Source organism: Cibotium barometz, chromosome 47, assembly GCF_041138505.1.
Source record: "Cibotium barometz isolate CiBa-2024 chromosome 47, ASM4113850v1, whole genome shotgun sequence".
NCBI classification, from domain to species: domain Eukaryota; kingdom Viridiplantae; phylum Streptophyta; class Polypodiopsida; order Cyatheales; family Cibotiaceae; genus Cibotium; species Cibotium barometz.
This window is the reverse complement of record NC_141092.1, coordinates 28,817,342-28,839,502: the sequence shown is the minus strand read 5'-3', so window position 1 is coordinate 28,839,502 and position 22,161 is coordinate 28,817,342. Positions and strand designations below refer to the sequence as shown.

Sequence of the window (22,161 nt, the reverse complement as noted above, 5' to 3'; positions counted from 1 at the left end):
TATCGGAAGCTCACCATTTAAATCAAACGAAGGTTGGTCAAGACCTCGGTCGACCTTGCTACGCGAGACATCCTTCGTTGACTCTCTGTCAGCTAATGTAACTTTATCGGTTAGGTCGCCACGACCTCATTCACAAGACGGTCAAAATGCTTTCCCAAAATTTTTCACATAAAACAATCATTTAAAAACAAGTCATAAATACAGTTCCTCTAAATGAACTCTCATCTTTCACATTATTTTACACATCCGTCCACATTACTTAAAACATATCCAATTCATATGTATACCCATTCGCATCCAATCACATCATTTTCCATCTCATCACATCTTTCCTCATTTATTCTCATCACATCTCATCGACTCGCATCAACCCATATTCATATCCCATCACATCTCATCTCATTCATTCATGCATGCATAGGATTTGACCAATGTATGTCCAAATATCATCATAGAAAGGGTTTAAGTTAGAATTTAACCATATGGCAATATATTGCCATATGGCAAGATATTGCATTGAATAAACCTACATAAGTATAAAAAATAAGATATATTAGAAACAAATCTCAAGTTTTGACCACATGGCCAAAGCTTTACTCAATAGTGTTATGATTACCATATGCATGCATAGGATTTGACCAATGTATGTCCAAATATCATCATAGAAAGGGTTTAAGTTAGAATTTAACCATATGGCAAGATATTGCATTGAATAAACCTACATAAGTACAAAAAATAAGATATATTAGAAACAAATCTCAAGTTTTGACCACATGGCCAAAGCTTTACTCAATAGTGTTATGATTACCATATGCATGCATAGGATTTGACCAATGTATGTCCAAATATCATCATAGAAAGGGTTTAAGTTAGAATTTAACCATATGGCAATATATTTCCATATGGCAAGATATTTCATTGAATAAACCTACATAAGTACAAAAAATAAGATATATTAGAAACAAATCTCAAGTTTTGACCACATGGCCAAAGCTTTACTCAATAGTGTTATGATTACCATATGCATGCATAGGATTTGACCAATGTATGTCCACATATCATCATAGAAAGAGTTTAAGTTAGAATTTAACCATATGGCAAGATATTGTATTGAATAAACCTACATAAGTACAAAACATAAGATATATTAGAAACAAATCTCAAGTTTTGACCACATGGCCAAAGCTTTACTCAATAGTGTTATGATTACCATATGCATGCATAGGATTTGACCAATGTATGTCCAAATATCATCATAGAAAGGGTTTAAGTTAGAATTTAACCATATGGCAAGATATTGCATTGAATAAACCTACATAAGTACAAAAAATAAGATATATTAGAAAAAAATCTCAAGTTTGACCACATGGCCAAAGCGTCACTCAATAGTGTTACGATTACCATATGCATGCATAGGATTTGACCAATGTATGTCCAAATATCATCCTACAAAGGGTTTAAGTTAGAATTTCACCATATGGCAAGATATTGCATTGAATAAACCTACATAAGTACAAAAAATAAGATATATTAGAAACAAATCTCAAGTTTTGACCGCATGGCCAAAGCTTTACTCAATAGTGTTATGATTACCATATGCATGCATAGAATTTGACCAATGTATGTCCAAATATCATCATAGAAAGGGGTTAAGTTAGAATTTAACCATATGGCAAGATATTGCATTGAATAAACCTACATAAGTACAAAAAATAAGATATATTAGAAACAAATCTCAAGTTTTGACCACATGGCCAAAGCTTTACTCAATAGTGTTACGATTACCATATGCATGCATAGGATTTGACCAATGTATGTCCAAATATCATCATAGAAAGGGTTTAAGTTAGAATTTAACCATATGGCAAGATATTGCATTGAATAAACCTACATAAGTATAAAAAATAAGATATATTAGAAACAAATCGCAAGTTTTGACCACATGGCCAAAGCTTTACTCAATAGTGTTATGATTACCATATGCATGCATAGGATTTGACCAATGTATGTCCAAATATCATCATAGAAAGGGTTTAAGTTAGAATTTAACCATATGGCAAGATATTGCATTGAATAAACCTACATAAGTACAAAAAATAAGATATATTAGAAACAAATCTCAAGTTTTGACCACATGGCCAAACCTTTACTCAATAGTGTTACGATTACCACATGCATACATAGGATTTGACCAATGTATGTCCAAATATCATCATAGAAAGGGTTTAAGTTAGAATTTAACCATATGGCAAGATATTGCATTGAATAAACCTACATAAGTATAAAAAATAAGATATATTAGAAACAAATCTCAAGTTTTGACAACATGGCCAAAGCTTTACTAAATAGTGTTATGATTACCATATGCATGCATAGGATTTGACCAATGTATGTCCAAATATCATCATAGAAAGGGTTTAAGTTAGAATTTAACCATATGGCAATATATTGCCATATGGCAAGATATTGCATTGAAGAAACCTACATAAGTACAAAAAATAAGATATATTAGAAACAAATCTCAAGTTTTGACCACATGGCCAAAGCTTTACTCAATAGTGTTATGATTACCATATGCATGCATAGGATTTGACCAATGTATGTCCAAATATCATCATAAAAAGGGTTTAAGTTAGAATTTAACCATATGGCAAGATATTGCATTGAATAAACCTACATAAGTACAAAAAATAAGATATATTAGAAACAAATCTCAAGTTTTGACCACATGGCCAAAGATTTACTCAATAGTGTTATGATTACCATATGCATGCATAGGATTTGACCAATGTATGTCCAAATATCATCATAGAAAGGGTTTAAGTTAGAATTTAACCATATGGCAAGATATTGCATTGAATAAACCTACATAAGTACAAAAAATAAGATATATTAGAAACAAATCTCAAGTTTTGACCACATGGCTAAAGCTTTACTCAATAGTGTTACGATTACCATATGCATGCATAGGATTTGACCAATGTATGTCCAAATATCATCATAGAAAGGGTTTAAGTTAGAATTTAACCATATGGCAAGATATTGCATTGAATAAACCTACATAAGTACAAAAAATAAGATATATTAGAAACAAATCTCAAGTTTGACCACATGGCCAAAGCTTTACTCAATAGTGTTACGATTACCATATGCATGCATAGGATTTGACCAATGTATGTCCAAATATCATCATAGAAAGGGTTTAAGTTAGAATTTAACCATATGGCAAGATATTGCATTGAATAAACCTACATAAGTACAAAAACTAAGATATATTAGAAACAAATCTCAAGTTTTGACCACATGGCCAAAGCTTTACTCAATAGTGTTACGATTACCATATGCATGCATAGGATTTGACCAATGTATGTCCAAATATCATCATAAAAAGGGTTTAAGTTAGAATTTAATCATATGGCAAGATATTGCATTGAATAAACCCACATAAGTACAAAAAATAAGATATATTAGAAACAAATCTCAAGTTTTGACCACATGGCCAAAGCTTTACTCAATAGTGTTATGATTACCATATGCATGCATAGGATTTGACCAATGTATGTCCAAATATCATCATAGAAAGGGTTTAAGTTTGAATTTAACCATATGGCAAGATATTGCATTGAATAAACCTACATAAGTACAAAAAATAAGATATATTAGAAACAAATCTCAAGTTTTGACCACATGGCCAAAGCTTTACTCAATAGTGTTATGATTACCATATGCATGCATAGGATTTGACCAATGTATGTCCAAATATCATCATAGAAAGGGTTTAAGTTAGAATTGAACCATATGGCAAGATATTGCATTGAATAAACCTACATAAGTACAAAGAATAAGATATATTAGAAACAAATCTCAAGTTTTGACCACATGGCCAAAGCTTTACTCAATAGTGTTATGATTACCATATGCATGCATAGGATTTGACCAATGTATGTCCAAATATCATCATAGAAAGGGTTTAAGTTAGAATTTAACCATATGGCAAGATATTGCATAGAAATATTAGGTTTTGACCACATGGCCAATACTTTATTCAATAGTGTTATGATTATAATATGCATGCATAGGATTTGACCATATGGCAAAAACTTTTCTCTTTCTAGTTTTACTTTGAGAAGGAATCTCTACCTAGACTTGAGGCTTTTCCATATACAAGTGATCTTGATCCATATACAATTTCAGAACACAAAAAGAACCATCTTTGTAACTAGGTGCTCATAGATTTTAGCTATAATTTCATGCAACAATGAAACACAGGTGAGCATGGATTTTATCCATACTCTCATGCCACAATGAAAGGTTTATTTGTAATGCCAATTTTCATGTAGACATGGTCATAGGTTCATCATGGACCTATTATAGTGGAAGTGGCCAATTGATAATTCATATTCATGGGCTTTTGAAGAGATGTCTTCTATAGAATTTGACCGTGGAAAAAACTTTGCTTTGTTTAGTTTTACTCTTAGAAGACACCTCTACATGGCCAACTTCCTTGAGGCCTTTCAATATACAAGTGATCTTGTAATTAAGATGATTGAAAAAGAATTTTAGAACAGAAAAAGAACCATCTTAGTAACCTAGGTGTCCATGGATTTTAACCATGATTCCATGCAACAATCAAACATAGGTGCTCGTGGATTTTAGCCATACTATTATGCAACATTGAAAGAATACATGATTTTCTTAATTTTTTCCCATAATTTCAAATTTTGTTTGACATGAAATAGAGACACAATGTGTTACATGTAACAATTGAGATACAAAGATTTAACCACAAGGCAAAAGCCTATGTGTCCAAAATGTTGAATGTAATAATTATAAGGTAGAATTTGACCATATGAACAAATCTTGTGACAATGGAGAGCACTAATGTTAGAGATCACTAATGGATATACAGAAGTGAGCATGGATTTTATCCATACTCTCATGCGACAATGTTTAGTTTTTTTGTAATACCAAATTTCATGTAGACATCGTCATAGATTCATCGTGGACATATTGTCATGAAAGTGGCCATTTGATAATTTATATTCTATGTGTAGCATGGATTTTTGAAGGAGATGTCTTCTATAGAATTTGACCATATGGTAAAAACTTTGCTATGTTTGGTTTTACTCTTAGAAGACAGCTCTACTTGGCCAACTTCCTTAAATCCTTTCAATGTACAAGTGATCTTGGATATAAGATGATTAAAAAAAATTAGAACACAAAAAGAACCATCTTAATAACCTAGGTGTCCATGGATTTTAACCATAATTCCATGTAACAATCAAACATACGTGCCCATGGATTTTAGCCACATTATTATGTGACATTGAAAGTATGCATGATTTTCTTACTTTCATCCGATTTTAGTCTGATATGCAATAGAGACACAACATGTTACGTCTAATAGTTGAGGTACAAAGATTTGACCACAAGGCAATATCCTATGGCTATTTCAGAAAGAAGCTTTCATATTGACCATGGCTTTTGACCACACAGTCACTTTTGTTTGAAGCATCATATAACCAGAAGTATATTTTTGTTACCTCTTTTGTAAGCACAAGTATATGTGTGTCTTGAAAAAGTCATTTCATGTGAAATGCATACATATACAGAGAATTATTCTACAATGTCGAATTAGTCTCTATTGTGCTACATGGATAGATCACTATTTTCTGCATAGCGAGTGATTACACATATGTGCAAGTAGTATATAGAAGTACGCTTATACAAGCAAGGTCAACGCAGCATACAAGAAGAATCAGCAAGACAGAAGCATTCTCAAGGGACAAGGTCGCATCTTTGCCATAACAAGAGTGTTGAAAAACTGATCAAGGTTAGTTTCATACTTGTTTTCTTATTTCTGCATTGTTTGTTTTTTCAAGTAGGCTCTTAGTCAAGAAACATTCTCGATTTTAAGAAAACTGGGTGTGAAGTTAACCATATTTTTATTTTTATGTCATGAATGTACTATATGATCTCATTTATCTTACTAGGCTAATTATGATTAAGAAAGATTAATTATGTAATTAAGTATTATGAACCAGATTATCAAGAAAACAAAGAACATGCATGAGGCAAAGAGCCTACCTTTAAATGGCTATGGTTACGATGCTTGGTGGCAAAGTTCTGATTAGCGTCAATATTGTGAATGACTGTTGTTGTTGCGAAGCTTGCTGGAAAAGTCGCTTCTGATTAGCGTGGTCTGATTAGTGTGTGAAGACAGAAACAAGAAGATGAAAAGAAGTAGATATGCAGATGAAACATACATGAAGGGTCAAAATCTTGCTTAAGCACAACTAAATCTTTTGATTAGAGAGCTTAGGTGAGGCGTAATGCAGAGAAAACATCACAGAGAGAGCAAGAACAAAAACCAGGGTCGAAAGTGCGAGCAAGAAGAAGAGTACGTTTTTAGGAGAAGAGGGAAATCGTAGAGAGAGAAGATAGAAAGAGAGGGCCAAATTCAAATTCTTAGAAAAAGTTCACATCAGTAAAGGATATCTTCTTTAATGAAGCATATATTCTCAAGAATATATCACATTTAATGAAGAACGTTTATAAAAAATGGACGTTTGACAATAAATGGAATTATTTAAAAAAATCACTTTTAGTTTCACATCATTAAAGGATATCTTCTTTAATGAAGCATATATTCTCAAGAATATATCACATTTAATGAGAACGTTTATAAAAAATGGACGTTTGACAATAAATGGAATTATCTTTAAAAAATCACTTTTATCAAAGTTCGTAATAAGAATTAAGCAACCGATTTTTTTTCATATCACACATAGGTCTTACCGTGGGGCTGGGGAGCGTTGCCCCCCGGACCCCCCACTGGGGGCGTTGGGCGCTGCCCCCGGCTGGGGACGTTGCCCCCAGACCCCCACCAAGGGTGCTGCCTCCTAGACCCCCATTAGGGATCATTGCCCATAGCAACTAGTGCCTCAAATGTCGTTTGGAGTTTCCAAGAAATCCACCACCATAGTGAACAATATTATAATATTATTATATTCTAAAATATACTATTATAATATAATATTATTTTATATTATAATAATAAGTTATATTATTAAATATTATATTAAATAATAAATATTAAAATATTATGTTATTAAATATAATATTAATTTATTGATATATTTTTTTATAAGACAACATAGAAAGTAATAAGTTAGTTACATAGGATTACTCATTTTGCATCATTTATTGCTTTGCTAAAAGAGTTCCTATGTCTACATAGATATTTCAAGAGGTGTTGAGGCTATTCTAATATTAATGCCATATAAAATAAGATTCATATCTTGCTATTCTATTTTCACGACCTTTACTTTTCATTATATGGATAAATCTACTTTTTAATTTGACACAACTCATATTAGTTACTTCTTGATGTATATTACTGACAATGTGCACTACATTTAGGCCATAATACCAACTATTGGTATATGATTATTCAATTTTGCATCCAAAATTATTGCTTGTGCATGCACTAACATTTGTGCTTCCCAATATATTAATAACTATTCTACTTACCACGTGGACATAAACTTTGCACCAACCAAATCTTATTTATACTATGCCTGCAATACATTAAACCTTGAGAGAATTTGACCATGCGGCTAAAACATTCTCTACACTAGCACACAATAAATTGTCTTTCTTCGAAAAGTTACATATGGCCTGTAAATATTTTAAGAACGATAAGCCTTGAGAGGATTCGACCATGTGGCTAAAACATTCTCTAAACTTGCACACCATAAATTGTCTTCCCATGGAAAAGTCACATATGATCTAAGTATATTTTAAGAATGATAATCCTTGAGAGGATTCAACCATGTGGCTAAAACATTCTCTACACTAGTTCACAATAAATTGTCTTCCATGAAAAAGTAACATATGATCTATAGATATTATAAGAATGATAAGCCTTGAGAGTATCGGACCATGTAGCTACTTAAACATTCTCTATACTAGCACATAATAAAGTGTCCTCCGCCGCAAAAAAGTAACATATGTTTTAAGAATGATAATCCTTGAGAGGATTCAACTATGTGGCTATAACATTCTCTACACTAGTTCACAATAATTTGTCTTCCATGAAAAAGTAACATATGATCTATAGATATTATAAGAATGATAAGCCTTGAGAGGATCGGACCATGTAGCTAAAACATTCTCTACACTAGCACATAATAAAGTGTCCTCCGCAAAAAAGTAAATGATATGATCTACATATGTTTTAAGAATGATAATCCTTGAGAGGATTCAACCATGTGGCTATAACATTCTTTACACTAGCACACAATATACTGTCTTCCATGGAAAAGTAACATATGATTTGTACATATTATAAGAACGATAAGCTTTGATAGGATTTGATCATGTGGCTAAAACATTCTCTACACTAGCACACAATAAATTGTCTTCCCATGGAAAAGTAACACATGATCTACCCATGTCTTAAGAATGATAAGCCGTGCGAGAATTTGTCCATGTGGCTAAAACATTATGTAGACCATCACACACACCATGAATACTTTTTATACTAAAGTAAGATATGATGTGCATATGTACTAAAGTAAGATATGATGTGCATATATTATAGGCTATTGAAGTTTTGGCCATATGGTCAAAGCATCCATTTCAACTAAGCAATGATGACTACATAGATCTTTTTTATCTAGTAACTCAAGTAATCTAGATCAAGGATATACTACCATGTTCATTGAGAAAACAAGTTTTGGCCATGTGGTCAAATTTATTCTCTCTCTTATGATGTTGGAAAATGGAATACTGCACTAATTTTGCAATGTATACTTCAACTTGTCATCTATTAATGCATGTTTTCATTATCAATGCTATGTGATTACTTGATGAATATAAGATCACTCAATCTCTTATGATTAAATGTCTTATGATGAATATAAGATCACTCAATCTCTTATGATTAAATCTCAAATTTTTCCACTTACTCAGGCAACATGGACCAAGACTTTCATTGTGGGGATCGTGTCAATTTGATGATGGATCGAGATGTTGTTGCACTTGGAACAGTATGTGCAATACGTCCAACTGACACATGCCATGGGCAAGTCCTTGGAGATGGATTTTTGTCAGTTTCTATCGACAACTGCCTAAATGATGTAGCTTGCTTGCCATTTCCAAACAACAATGCAACAAAGGTCATTCAGGCAGTGGTAGTTTTGTAAAGTGGGAAAAGAAAGATGTGGTGGTTGTTACAGGTGCCGTCATGATTGTTAATGATGATCATGTGGTGCCACCTTCTAATGATTTTAATGCTGTTGGAGATGAGGACACTCCAAGTATCCGTGAAAGTTGGAAAGAGCGTAAAGTGATGCTCTGGACAGAAGGCAATGAGAAGTACGTTGGAACAGGGATTATTCTCTTAACATTTCCATATGATGTGATTAACTTTGATCTATTAGGAGAAGAAGATGTGGGTGTGGTGGTAGATCAGATCCTTGATCCAACTACAGGGACAGACACATGTGACATGCTTCAGTGCGTCAATTTGGTTAGGTGGCCTATCAAACAGGTCACCTTTGATGATGGTACACCACTGCTACATGAACAGGAAACACAAGCTTTCACATCTCCAAATGAGACCATAAAAGATGTGTGTGAGGAAACTGAGGACTTTATTTCAGGTTTAAAATCCATTTTCTTACAGAAGAGATCATATTGTATAATCAATAGAAGGCCTAGAATTCTTGCTCTCAAAGCTTCGAACTTGAGAACCTCAATGGAATCAATTTTACTTGTTGCTACAATTGATTGTTGTCCTGCAAAGTGTTGTCAATATGCTGATAGAGATGCAGTACACCAATTGCGGAGGCACTTCTGGGGGTTACGTTTGGAAGAACGTACCAACTATGTTTATGATATTTTGGAGTCATCATGCCGCATTGACAATATGGGTACACGAAAATACAGTTTTATATTCAATGGGAAAGTTGTATGCGGTAGGGCATGGTATGGGATGCATGGCATCCCCAAAATATCTTTCTATAGGTATAGGTTGCATTTTGAGAATGGTGTAAGGAGGGCAATGCATGGCAATAAAGGAGCAATTAGAGCAGCTTGGGATCACACACAAATGGGCAGGGCAATCTTGAGAGACTTTATTGAGAAGAATGCAGAGCAAATGCCACATAAAAGTAGAACCATGCAGGATGGTCCAGAGAGACACAATTGGTCATCCCAGATGTTTATAAGCAAATAGACATATGGGAAGAAGTGAATGCCACATTAGATGCTATTGGATGTAAGCAAATGTCTTTGTCCACATTCAATCGAATTTGGAATACAGAGTTCAAGCATGTCACCTTAGCAAAGACAAGCGAGTTCTCCAAATGTAGTGTCTTCTCAGAGATCAAAGAACAACTTGCAGCAACCAAATGCCTTGAAGAACGCAACATACTATTGAGGAAGCGTCGAAGTCACATGCTGCAACAACAAAGTTGTCGAAACATATACTATGGATGGCGTCTAGCATCAGTGCTAAATCCTGAAAAGAACTTGTGCATCATACATGACAAGATGGACCAACAAAAGACAACTATCCTGAGGTTGAGAGTTCGATCAAAAGAGACAGATAGATCCACTCAACTACCAGTTTCCTTGACAGGCATGATCATTCATGGGCATGGGGAAGGAAGATATGGGCACTTTGCGATTGATCTTTGGCCCCATGATCCTAACTTCACAGTTGCCTCATTGTCTCTGTGTTTCAAGAACTTGGAGCGACTTGACAGGCATGAAGCTGGTGATCTACAACTAGATGGAATGCCAAGATCAAGCTCTTTGTTGCTAAATGCTTTAAACTCAAGGAAAGCACTAGACTACCAGCAACAAGGTTCTCATACTACTACACAAATGGAGGACGTAATACTACAGGATGGACAACAAGGTTTTAGACGACTACCAGAGAACTTGTTGCTACAGCTAGATAATTGTGGATCAGAAAACAAAAACCGTTATCTCTTTGCATATTTATCATTGCTTGTGGCACGAGGGACCTTCAAGATGATCCAAGTTGGGTTTCTCATGGTGGGTCACACACATGAAGACATTGATGCAATGTTCAGCAAGTTCTCAGAGAAGCTTAGAACAAGCATGACATTCACTTTTCCTCACCTTATGCAGCATTTTCAATTGTGCCAGTCAACAAGGCCTTCTCCTTTTTTGTTGACACATGTACCAGACTTCAAGAGTTACATTGAAGGATACTTATGTGACTCCAAGGATGCACTTATTGGTCACTCAAAACCACTTCACTTTCGTTTCTACATGCAAGGGGATACACCTCTAATGCAATACAAGATCCATCCTAAGTCAGTAGAATGGTTGCCAAGAGAAGGCGGTATTGAACTATGGAAAAGAGACTCAACAACAGGAAAGCCTACCCTTCCAAAGGGTCTTCCAACCTTGCTACCCATGTCTGAGTATATTAAAGATCATCAAGAGGTGGTAAGTGGAATCAAAGACTATCTCAAGTATTGGGAAAGATGGTCAAGTGTACAAGGTCCTGAAGCGGAGTACACAAAGTTCATAACACCAGTGATTGATTATTGGAAAACCATGCTTGATGCACTTCAAGCTCCAAATGTCCAAGAAGCAAAAGTATTCATGGACTTTTGGCCAAGGACACAAGGTGATACATTATTTTAAGACATAGATGATGTGGATGACTTTCTTGGCTTGGAGGAGTTGAATGACCACTACTGTGGTCCTCTCAGCAAGCGACCAAAAGATGCATTTCAACCAATGATAGATGTCAAGAAAGACGACTTTGTACTTGTTCGACCTTCACATCCAATATATCCAGTATGGCTTGGTGTTGCACAAAGTGAGGTTGATACAAATAAAAAATCAAGCAACTATCAAAAGATCTGTATACAATATTGGGCACCAGTTTGTGGTCGACAAAATGCTACAGATGAAGAGGTATATCAGAATTGCTGGGATAAATACTGGATGTGCAACAAGAAAGACCCTCAACGTTGGGAGAGAGTGGATACAATTGTTTTCTCTTGGATAACAAAAGCTACCAAAGTTCCCAAAAAAATTAAAATCCCTCCAAAGGTTGTCTTGAAGGCTAAAGCCAATCTACAAGAATCATTGGGCTAAAGACTTCCATGCTGGAGAGGGTGCCAAAGATAAGGTGTTTATTAACACCACCTATTTAAGATTTTATCAATATCTTCTACATATACAATAAATATACTTTACCAATATTCAAGGTTCCAAATTAATGAAATTCCCAAATTCACGGGATTCATTTTGATTTGGAATTCCCAAACTATTGGGAGATTCCCAAATTCTCGAATATGGTGTTTACACAAGATAGTGCAAGACATAAGAGCGAGATGGATGGCTGAATTTTATTCTAGATTCTTCTCTTCTCTACAACCATTATAACTAAAAGATTAGTGTACATACATAAAGGGAAAGTACTCTCCTACAACATACAAAGTGGTTGGTTACCCGAATAAAGATGAAGACGTCAGAAACTAATTAGATTAATGCATCATCTTCACCTTCATCCTCACTACGTGCACCACCACCTTCATCATCATCATGACTTTTAGCATCGTTGTCTTCCTGGGTTAAATAGTGATACAATGTAAAAAAGTTACCCACAAGCAAAACAAGTTAGAGTGATAATTAAAATTCAATTTTAGAGTCTCACCAAGTTGCCCTATCGGGGGGTGACTTGTTACCCTCTCCTACAACAAATTTCAACAAGTAAACTTACTGAAAAATGGCAAAAAGAAAACTTAAAAATCGTGCGCCGAAACCAACCTACCTTTCCTCTATATCCATACTTTATTATACCATACTTTAGCACTCACGCGTGTTGCCTTTTATTAAGGGTGTTGATTACCCTCCCTAGCTTTCTTCTTCACCTTTTATCATGCATTACGCATACTAAGAAAATACATAAGCTTAATGTATATTGCATATTTGGAGTGCTTACATGCTATGGATCATGCCTATGTGGATCTAGGTGATAAATACTATGCTTTAATGGGCTGATTTGCAAGATGCCCATGATATTGATGGTTTGGCCTTTCTCATACCATGGCATGATTTCGATTTGGAGACATTCGATTTTGATGTCCATAGATGCTCTTATGAAGCCAAATGATGATGATGCTCTTACCCATGTACTGCTTCCTTGCTTACCTCCTTAGCTCTCACATGAACCGGAGCTCTAAATATACCATAAAGAGAATGTGGGGGAGAGAGAGAGCTCGAGTTCCTTGTAAGAAAACACACACACACACACATAAGAGAGTGCAAGACACAAGAGCGAGATGGATGGCTGAATTCTATTCTATATTCTTCTCTTCACTACAACCATTATAACTAAAAGATTAGTGTACATAAATAAAGAAAAAGTACTCTCCTACAACATACAAAGTGGTCGGTCTATGGTGTGAACCCGACTATATATGCTGCCATCCCTATAACTATGCCATAACTATGATACTCCAAAGTGGCTGTTATCACAAAGCCTGTCATCCACTGGCAACATATCAACCATAATCTAACCAACCATGCTAGTGGCATAAGTGAGGAAGATGTAACATACCTTCGAGATTAACCAAGTTATGATTAAAGATAATCTTAAGTTTTGGATGCTACAAATTTTAGTAATGAATTCCAACAGGTTTTCAATAGTTTTTACGGTAGTAAAAACTAAGTGAAAATTTAATTTTGAGTTTTCTATTAGTTAATATGCTCAAAAGTAGCCTTTAAGTGTGTATATAGACATGCAAATCAAAATTTTGTTTAAAAAAAACGTGACCTATTTTTAGAGTTGATTTTCTCTAGTCACTATAGCTCGGTCTTAACTATGTTTATGTGTTAGTCCATCTGATCTATATAGCACTTAAATGTCAAAAACAGCTAAGTTCCCCACTTTGCAATCGAATAACTGAAAAATAAAAGGGATTTGGCTTTCTAGAGTCTCATACACTCTTGTAGAGTTTCTTGTCCTCCTCTAAAACGTTTGTGTTTAGCTTAGCATCTGATTTTAAACACACGGAAAGATAAACGCTTCATAAAATAGACCCTATTGAAGGTTATACCTAAAATTTAGTCATAAACTAGTCAAATATTATATCTTTTAATTCTTAAACTCCAAAAGTGTTTATTCTATGAGTCTTTAGACTAAGGTGATCATGTATAATTAATAAATTCAAGAATTACTCACCGATTATAATATAGTGTGAGGGTGACTAGTGTGGATTGTAATGAGGATCCTGGGATAAGGATTACGAATCCGCGTTGCATTGGAGCATGAGCATGAGCATGAGCTATTGAAAAAAAAGAGAGAACGTGTGAGGACTAAGCAGTCCTTTTAGTGTAATTGGAGCATGAGCATGAGCATGAGCATGAGCATGAGCGTGTGCTATTGAAAAAAAAGAGAGAACGTGTGAGGAGTAAGCAGTCCTTTTAGTGTAATTTTCAAACGGAGATTGTAATTTGGCCTAACCTTGAACTCAACTTTTTATTTTAAAATTTTTAAAAAGGATTTAATTTCTGACAGTGACAAGACCTCAGACCCAACTAGAAGCACGAGAAGTTGCTTAGCAGCTTCGCTTGGTGACGTCCTCGACTCCACAACGAGACCTGGGCGCCCTATATATAAGAAGCAGCAGCTGGGCGCAGCAGCACCGCATTGCATTGTATCGGCCAACTACAACGTCTTTCCTCCTTTCCTAGAGATTTAGCGAGATGTCTACTTCTGCCAAGGACGTAGTAGCCATAACAACTTCTTCTTGTGTATGATTTTTTAGCATCTTGCAGTAGTATAGGCTATCTTAGCTAATTCAATAATTAGTGATAGTATACGCTATCTTAGCTAATTCAATAATTAGTGATTGCAGACTGACGCAATGGTGCTTCGTGGGCCTTCTGGCGGTGGCGCAACGGTGATTCGTGGGCCTTGGGGCGGCGCTGGCGGTGACACCTTCGACGATGGATGGCATAACTCGGGCGTTTCGATGGTCACCATTTACTACACCGACGAAATACTCTGGGGCTTGGAAGTTGTTTACGGCAATGGAAGCCAGAAGCTTCACGGTTCCCGCGTGGGTAGCGCAAAGGAGGTGGGAGAGCGCCTTTTACAATTACACGTTCTTCTTCCACCTTTATTGAGAGATGCACTCCTCTTTATTGCTTTTCATTTCGTTCACGCAGATCCTGTTCGACCCGGCAGCAGGGGCGCCCAAGGCGTTAAGTGACATTTCCGTCACCGTCGCTCCGGATCGCCACTTCACCGGCGATCCTAACAACATTGGGGTGGTGGCTCTGGGCCTCTCCGCCTCAACCGTCACCCAGTACCCAAGTGGCAGCACTGGCCAGATTTTCCAGCCACAAATTCTTGGTTTCTTCGGCCGTGCCAGCAGCAACGTCGATGGCCTTGGTGTTTACGTGCGCAACGAGTAGCGCGTGGAAACCAATAAGAAATAAAAGGATCCCTCTGAGTGCACGTGACATGCATGTACAATGCCAGACGTGCGTTTCCACAAAAAAAAAAAAAGAAAGATGGTTCTATTTCTCTACATGTGCTGCTGCTGCTGTGATGTGTGCAACTTGTAAGCATCGTGTGCCTTGTGAGTTGTGTGTGTCTCTTTACCTTTCCATACCACAGCACCACCGGACGCGTGCAATAAACTGCTCTCAATCATAAAATACGTGCATTCCGGACATAAAATACGTGCAAAATTATAAAATGCACATCAAAAATTACACTAAAATACAAAAAAAAATCTTGCTATATTCAGCCAAACTTTTCAATTTTGAAGGGTAAGGAATCAGGATGCCTGTCAAAAATTAAGCCTGCAGTTTCATCGTTGAGGGATCTCATGTATCATCATGTTATCTAGGGGTATCATAGTTCTTATAATACAATATCAACATACATGAACTCAAGGATTGTCCCATGTTACAGCATCAACATACAAGAACTCAAGGACTATCCCATATTACAGTATCAACATACATGAACTCAAGGAGTGCACCTACACCTAGGTACCTATGCTACGAGAGATAGCAAATTGTGAGATTGATGGTAAACTTCACATATCCTTCTACTAAGAATGTAGCTAACCAAATTAAGAGTATAACTGATGTTAGCTCCATGATGTGCTTTCACACGAATTCCTGTATCTCATTGGGATTGTTCGTCTTCTATTGGCATTGGATAACTATAATGATGTAATCTCATTAAAAAGATCAAAAATTGGATAACTATAAGTACACATTTCCTTGTGCACTCTCTTAATAAGTACCTCATGTTGCACATTTTGACTATAGTATAAAATATGTCATTAAAATTCTTATAGCTTTTTCATCTTCTCTCCAATCAATGTGTAGAGTTTACCTTGATTTATTTCTATTTTTCATGTTTTTTTTAAATTTCAACATTATTTTAAAAGCTTGCAAGTGCTAAAAAATACACTACTTTTTGTTCTCATACGATCGACGACTTACAATGAGCAGTTTTAGAGATCCAACAATTAGAAATAGATGGCGTATAATAGAATGTGGGGCTACGATAAAATTCTAAATTTAGCAGTTATAAATTCTTACATCTCGTTTGTGAAAATTCAATAAAGTTTAATAGTTTTATAATAAAAGTTTTAATATTAATGTAAATTATTCCAAACTCATTTGGATTAAGGTAGTTATTATTTAAAAAAGGTTTAATTTAAATTTTGAAAGTCTAATTTTAATCCACTATAATTAGAAATCCTTATTTTGTTTCCATACACAAGTCTAAACCGAAGTCTATTTAGCTTTGGTAACCTAGGCTTGGTAATGAACCAAGCCTAGGAGACATGCCATGTGTTAAGCCTGCTTTATCTTTTGTATTCTAGGATTGGTGGACATACCTCCTATATGTCTGTCCATCCCAGCTTGGGAAGACTCCAAATAAGTATTATGCTACCTCAGCTTGCCACCTCAATTGTTCATGTGAAAATGGTTAACCTAAGTGAGTTTCTGAGAGTCATCATCCTACTCACATCATTCTTGCCATCTTTACATACATAGTCACCTTTGCATGCCCGCTTCTATATGGTTGATGTGTCATGTCACCTCACGCTATCCCATGTCATGGGTGGTTGCAAGATGAGGGTACTCACTTTCGTTCACTCTCTCCAAAATTGGGACATCCATCCATCTCGGGCGGAGTACCTCGATCGTGATAGTGCCGCCAATCAAAAGACGACACGTGGCTCCCGAGCCTAAATCGACATATCTCGATCGAGATGCCAACTAATGCCACGCTAGCAGGTCCGGCTTTCCAGGCGTCATCCATGTCACCAATACATGTCACCGCCACCACAATATCTCGATCGAGATATCTATGCCACTCGGATCCACATCAGGGCCACGCTGTATCCCCGTAGGCATATTTGACTAGCACATCTCCATCGTCCACGTATCTCGAACGAGAAATATACATCCAATCGCGACCATTCATTGTTCGAGGTAATCGGATACAATCTCCACCGTCCCCATATCTCGATCGAGATACTGAGTTCAAATCTCAGCCGTCCAAATATCTCGATCGTGATATAGAGATTCAATCTGCACCGTCCGAATATCTCGATCGAGATACGTAGATGCAATATCCACCGTCCAATTATCTCGATCGAGATAAGGAAACGCAATCTATACCGTCCATTTACGTACGCTGGAAGATGCAATCTCGGCCGTTTAAATATCTCGATCGAGGTATATAATGAATCTTGACCGTCGAGATACCTTTTCGTGGTAATGCCTCTAAATCGTGGCCGTCCAATTACCTCGATCGAGATATTAATATCAAATCTCAGCCGTCGATCCTTCCCCAACCCTAGAATTAGGTGTGTATCTTGGCCGTATGTTGCACTAACCCTAATATCCAGAGCGTTAATCTTGCAAACCCTAAATTGCATGATGTTACCGAACCTCGATCGAGGTTATAAAACCGGAAAACTTTTTTTTTTGGCTCATTTTCACAAGTCGTTTTCACTCCCTTGCTCTCTCTTGATTTGGATTAGTGTTAGTGAGCCCATTAGCTTTGTTTTTAGCTTCATTAGTGCTACTTAGCACTAAGCATTAGACCTTTCACATTAGACCCTTCACATTGGACCCTTCACATTGGGCTTAGGTTTTAGCATGGAGGGCCACGAGGAGGGCCACGAGGAGGGCCGCTCATCTATTGCGGACCTCATCGCGGAGATAGACCGTGAGCTAGCGGCTATCCGTAGGAGTGCTAGAGACACTCCGTCTACATTACATATCGTGGCAGACTTGGAGGCGATGCTTGCGTCCCTTCGTAGCCTTCACGATATTGTTTATGTAGATGAGTGGATAGCCCACCATCGCGCTGCTCCGGTGTCACATGGCCTGACATATCGTCAGGTCTGTGATCTTGCTCCTATTAGGGATGGGGCTTTCCTAGATCTTTTCCTCGATAGTCGTGGGATGAGGCCCGGGGCGGGGAAGCCCCTCACTATTTCGCGGTGTTCGCATCCTCGTATGGCGGCACATATCTATAGTCGATATGTTGCCGCATATGGGAGGATGCCGAACAACCGCCAGATCCCCATATACTTCGCAAAGCAGTTATATGCGGAGTTTGTCTTAGGGGAGGAGGTCGATTACACCAGCCATCGTCCGGGTGGTGGTGCTGGCCGAGGCCGTCTCCAGGACCAGGGTAGGCGGCCTCCACCAGCACTTCGTGTAGCACCTGCCGCCACAGATCCTTCCTTTGTGCCATTGTCGACAGTAGAGGCTCTTGGCACGCAGGTCGGCATTGACGTACGGAGTACCACGGAGAGCATCCAGCACGTGGTGCGCCTATTCTCACGAGCTATACCGACGACAGATGTGGAGGTATTTACATATAGATTACGTCTTAAGTTTTTTTGGTCATTTATCTTCATGTTTATATGTACTTTTCTATATTTTTACATGAGCAGCATGGTTGATTGTGTCACGCAGGTTCCCACACCTGCCACTCAGAGGCTCACTCAGGAGTTGGTAGAGGCGAGAGCGGAGATAGACCGCCTCCGAGCTGCATTACAGATGGCAGAGGTAGCTACTGCAGAGGCACAGCATCTGAGAGAGTCCGACATCCAGCAGGTAGGTTTCTCTTGCACGTTTAAGTTACAAATTTCTTTAAGTAATACCTAATGAGAGACTAACCAAATATTTTAATGCTTTACTTTTTTGCGTAGGCTCGGACCGAGGTAGAGAGCTCCAGAGCTGAGGCACAGCATCATCAGATCATGGAGCAGATTGCCCAGCACAGGGCAGAGCAGCTGATGCTGCATGTTCGAGAGTATCGTAGATCATCCGATGTGACAGTGCCTTACCTACCGTTATATCCACGGCCTATCACAGAGGTTTTTCGACGACCTCTCCCTCAGGATGCACCTCCCTTCCTACGGGATGCGTGCTGCTGTTTATGCATCGAGGACATTGACAGTACAGGAGGATATGCCCTAGGATGTGGACATATTTTCCACTTGTCTTGCATCACCCAGGAGCTCGTCCGGTTCTCAGCATGCCCATCCTGCCGTGCACGCGTCGACTTAGCGACGTACAGGGTATTGGGCATCGATGATCTTCACCCAGGCCTTGTACGAGTAGATGCCAGGACTGGGAGGCCTGTCGACTTTACATCAGCTATGGACTTGGGACTCGACGCCTTCGACGATAGAGCCCAGGAGCCTGAGGTGCCTCCTGAGATAGAGTGGAGCTCACATGAGTTCGACGCTTACCAGAGAGTGCTACATGAGAGCCAGGTGACAGCATTTGAGCGCGTGGGTGGTGCTGGCCCTAGTGGCACAGCGGGTGATGGTGCTAGCAGCAGTGCTGCTTCTCATGAGCAGCGTGTCCTTACAGCAGAGGAGCTTACACGAGCAGAGTGGCAGACACGCACCATTGCAGATTATAGATTTTGGGTGTACAGACAGAGGCGTCTTGCATTAGCACGACGCAGAGAGAGAGAGAGGGCCATAGCAGCTTTTGGGACTCGTGAGCTCCCGAGTATACCGGCACCAGCTCACGATCCTTCCTTTGAGGCAGACCTCCCCGCAGACATTCGACGACCCCCGCAGCCGGCACAGCCGCCTCGACGTGCACAGCAGCCTCGACGCGCACGTCGACCGGCAGTTAGAGATGACGATTTTGATTGGGTTGCTGTTGATAGTGACTAAACTCAGACTAGCTGGGTTAGCTCACTTACATTGTACTTAGATTTTTGGGCAGTGACTAACCTCAGGCTAGCTGGGGTAGCTCATTTTCATTCTGATGTACTTATTTGATGTTTATATCATTATGAGTTTTCTCATTATTGAGTATCATTACATTTTAGTTGATGTTCTTGATTTTATTATATTTCTTAACACTTTTGCTATCATATTGTTTGTTGAAAATCTCCATGCCATCGTACCCAAACATGCTCCGATGGGGACCAAACTTTGCAAGCATGTGGGGGTGGGCCCCCCCCACATGCTTGCAAAGTTTGGTCCCCATCGGAGCATGTTTGGGTTGGCAATGGGCGCCCAGTGTGGTTTTTTCAAGTCTCTTGGTGCTTAAGAGGCCATGGAAAATCCGGGCCTTCCCCATACCATCGTACCCAAACATGCTCCGATGGGGACCAAACTTTGCAAGCGTGTGGGGGTGGGCCCCCCCCACATGCTTGCAAAGTTTGGTCACAATCAAAGCATGTTTGGGTTGGCAATCGGCGCCCAGTGCGGGTTTTTCAAGTCTCTTGGTGCTTAAGAGGCCATGGAAAATCCGGGCCTTCCCCATACCGTCGTACCCAAACATGCTCCGATGGGGACCAAACTTTGCAAGCATGTGGGGGTGGGCCCCCCCCACATGCTTGCAAAGTTTGGTCCCCATCGGAGCATGTTTGGATTGGCAATGGGCGCCCAGTGCGGGTTTTTCAAGTCTCTTGGTGCTTAAGAGGCCATGGAAAATCCGGGCCTTCCCCATACCATCGTACCCAAACATGCTCCGATGGGGACCAAACTTTGCAAGCATGTGAGGGTGGGCCCCCCCCACATGCTTGCAAAGTTTGGTCCCCATCGGAGCATGTTTGGATTGGCAATGGGCGCCCAGTGCGGGTTTTTCAAGTCTCTTGGTGCTTAAGAGGCCATGGAAAATCCGGGCCTTCCCCATACCATCGTACCCAAACATGCTCCGATGGGGACCAAACTTTGCAAGCATGTGGGGGTGGGCCCCCCCCACATGCTTGCAAAGTTTGGTCCCCATCGGAGCATGTTTGGATTGGCAATGGGCGCCCAGTGCGGTTTTTTCAAGTCTCTTGGTGCTTAAGAGGCCATGGAAAATCCGGGCCTTCCCCATACCATCGTACCCAAACATGCTCCGATGGGGACCAAACTTTGCAAGCGTGTGGGGGTGGGCCCCCCCCACATGCTTGCAAAGTTTGGTCCCCATCGGAGCATGTTTGGGTTGGCAATGGGCGCCCAGTGCGGGTTTTTCAAGTCTCTTGGTGCTTAAGAGGCCATGGAAAATCCGGGCCTTCCCCATACCATCGTACCCAAACATGCTCCGATGGGGACCAAACTTTGCAAGCATGTGGGGGTGGGCCCCCCCCACATGCTTGCAAAGTTTGGTCCCCATCGGAGCATGTTTGGGTTGGCAATGGGCGCCCAGTGCGGGTTTTTCAAGTCTCTTGGTGCTTAAGAGGCCATGGAAAATCCGGGCCTTCCCTATACCATCGTACCCAAACATGCTCCGATGGGGACCAAACTTTGCAAGCATGTGGGGGTGGGCCCCCCCCACATGCTTGCAAAGTTTGGTCCCCATCGGAGCATGTTTGGGTTGGCAATGGGCGCCCAGTGTGGTTTTTTCAAGTCTCTTGGTGCTTAAGAGGCCATGGAAAATCCGGGCCTTCCCCATACCATCGTACTCAAACATGCTCCGATGTGGACCAAACTTTGCAAGCATGTGGGGGTGGGCCCCCCCCACATGCTTGCAAAGTTTGGTCCCCATCGGAGCATGTTTGGGTTGGCAATGGGCGCCCAGTGCGGTTTTTTCAAGTCTCTTGGTGCTTAAGAGGCCATGGAAAATCCGGGCCTTCCCCATACCATCGTACTC

The 22,161-nt window shown here is 39.1% G+C and overlaps 2 protein-coding genes across 3 annotated transcripts; both read left to right on the top strand.

Annotated features, from left to right (window-relative positions):
• Positions 1-14,676: 14,676 nt before the first annotated feature.
• LOC147611558 (uncharacterized) lies at positions 14,677-15,592 on the top strand. Of its 2 annotated transcripts, none has more exons than XM_086784977.1 (3): positions 14,677-14,814; positions 14,919-15,140; positions 15,232-15,592. In XM_086784977.1, the coding sequence occupies exons 1-3, from the start codon at positions 14,767-14,769 to the stop codon at positions 15,478-15,480; spliced, it is 519 nt and encodes a 172-aa protein (XP_086641103.1). In that variant the 5' UTR covers positions 14,677-14,766; the 3' UTR covers positions 15,481-15,592. The 2 variants fall into 2 exon arrangements, with proteins under 2 accessions (XP_086641103.1, XP_086641104.1); XM_086784978.1 differs by having other exon boundaries at positions 14,752-14,787.
• Positions 15,593-17,855: 2,263 nt separating this feature from the next.
• LOC147611557 (uncharacterized) lies at positions 17,856-20,290 on the top strand. The gene is made up of 3 exons (XM_086784918.1): positions 17,856-18,921; positions 19,030-19,170; positions 19,266-20,290. Exons 1-3 carry the CDS (start codon positions 18,202-18,204, stop codon positions 20,247-20,249), a joined length of 1,845 nt encoding a protein of 614 aa, XP_086641044.1. The 5' UTR covers positions 17,856-18,201; the 3' UTR covers positions 20,250-20,290.
• The last annotated feature ends 1,871 nt before the right edge of the window (positions 20,291-22,161 follow it).

Coding starts and splice junctions, on each gene's coding strand:
- LOC147611558 (XM_086784977.1), top strand. CDS start 14,767: ATGTCTACTTCTGCCAAGGACGTAGTAGCCATAACAACTTCTTCTTGT. Junction 14,815..14,918: donor CCATAACAACTTCTTCTTGT/GTATGATTTTTT, acceptor TAGTGATTGCAG/ACTGACGCAATGGTGCTTCG. Junction 15,141..15,231: donor GCGTGGGTAGCGCAAAGGAG/GTGGGAGAGCGC, acceptor TCGTTCACGCAG/ATCCTGTTCGACCCGGCAGC.
- LOC147611557 (XM_086784918.1), top strand. CDS start 18,202: ATGGAGGGCCACGAGGAGGGCCACGAGGAGGGCCGCTCATCTATTGCG. Junction 18,922..19,029: donor TACCGACGACAGATGTGGAG/GTATTTACATAT, acceptor TGTGTCACGCAG/GTTCCCACACCTGCCACTCA. Junction 19,171..19,265: donor GAGAGTCCGACATCCAGCAG/GTAGGTTTCTCT, acceptor TTTTTTGCGTAG/GCTCGGACCGAGGTAGAGAG.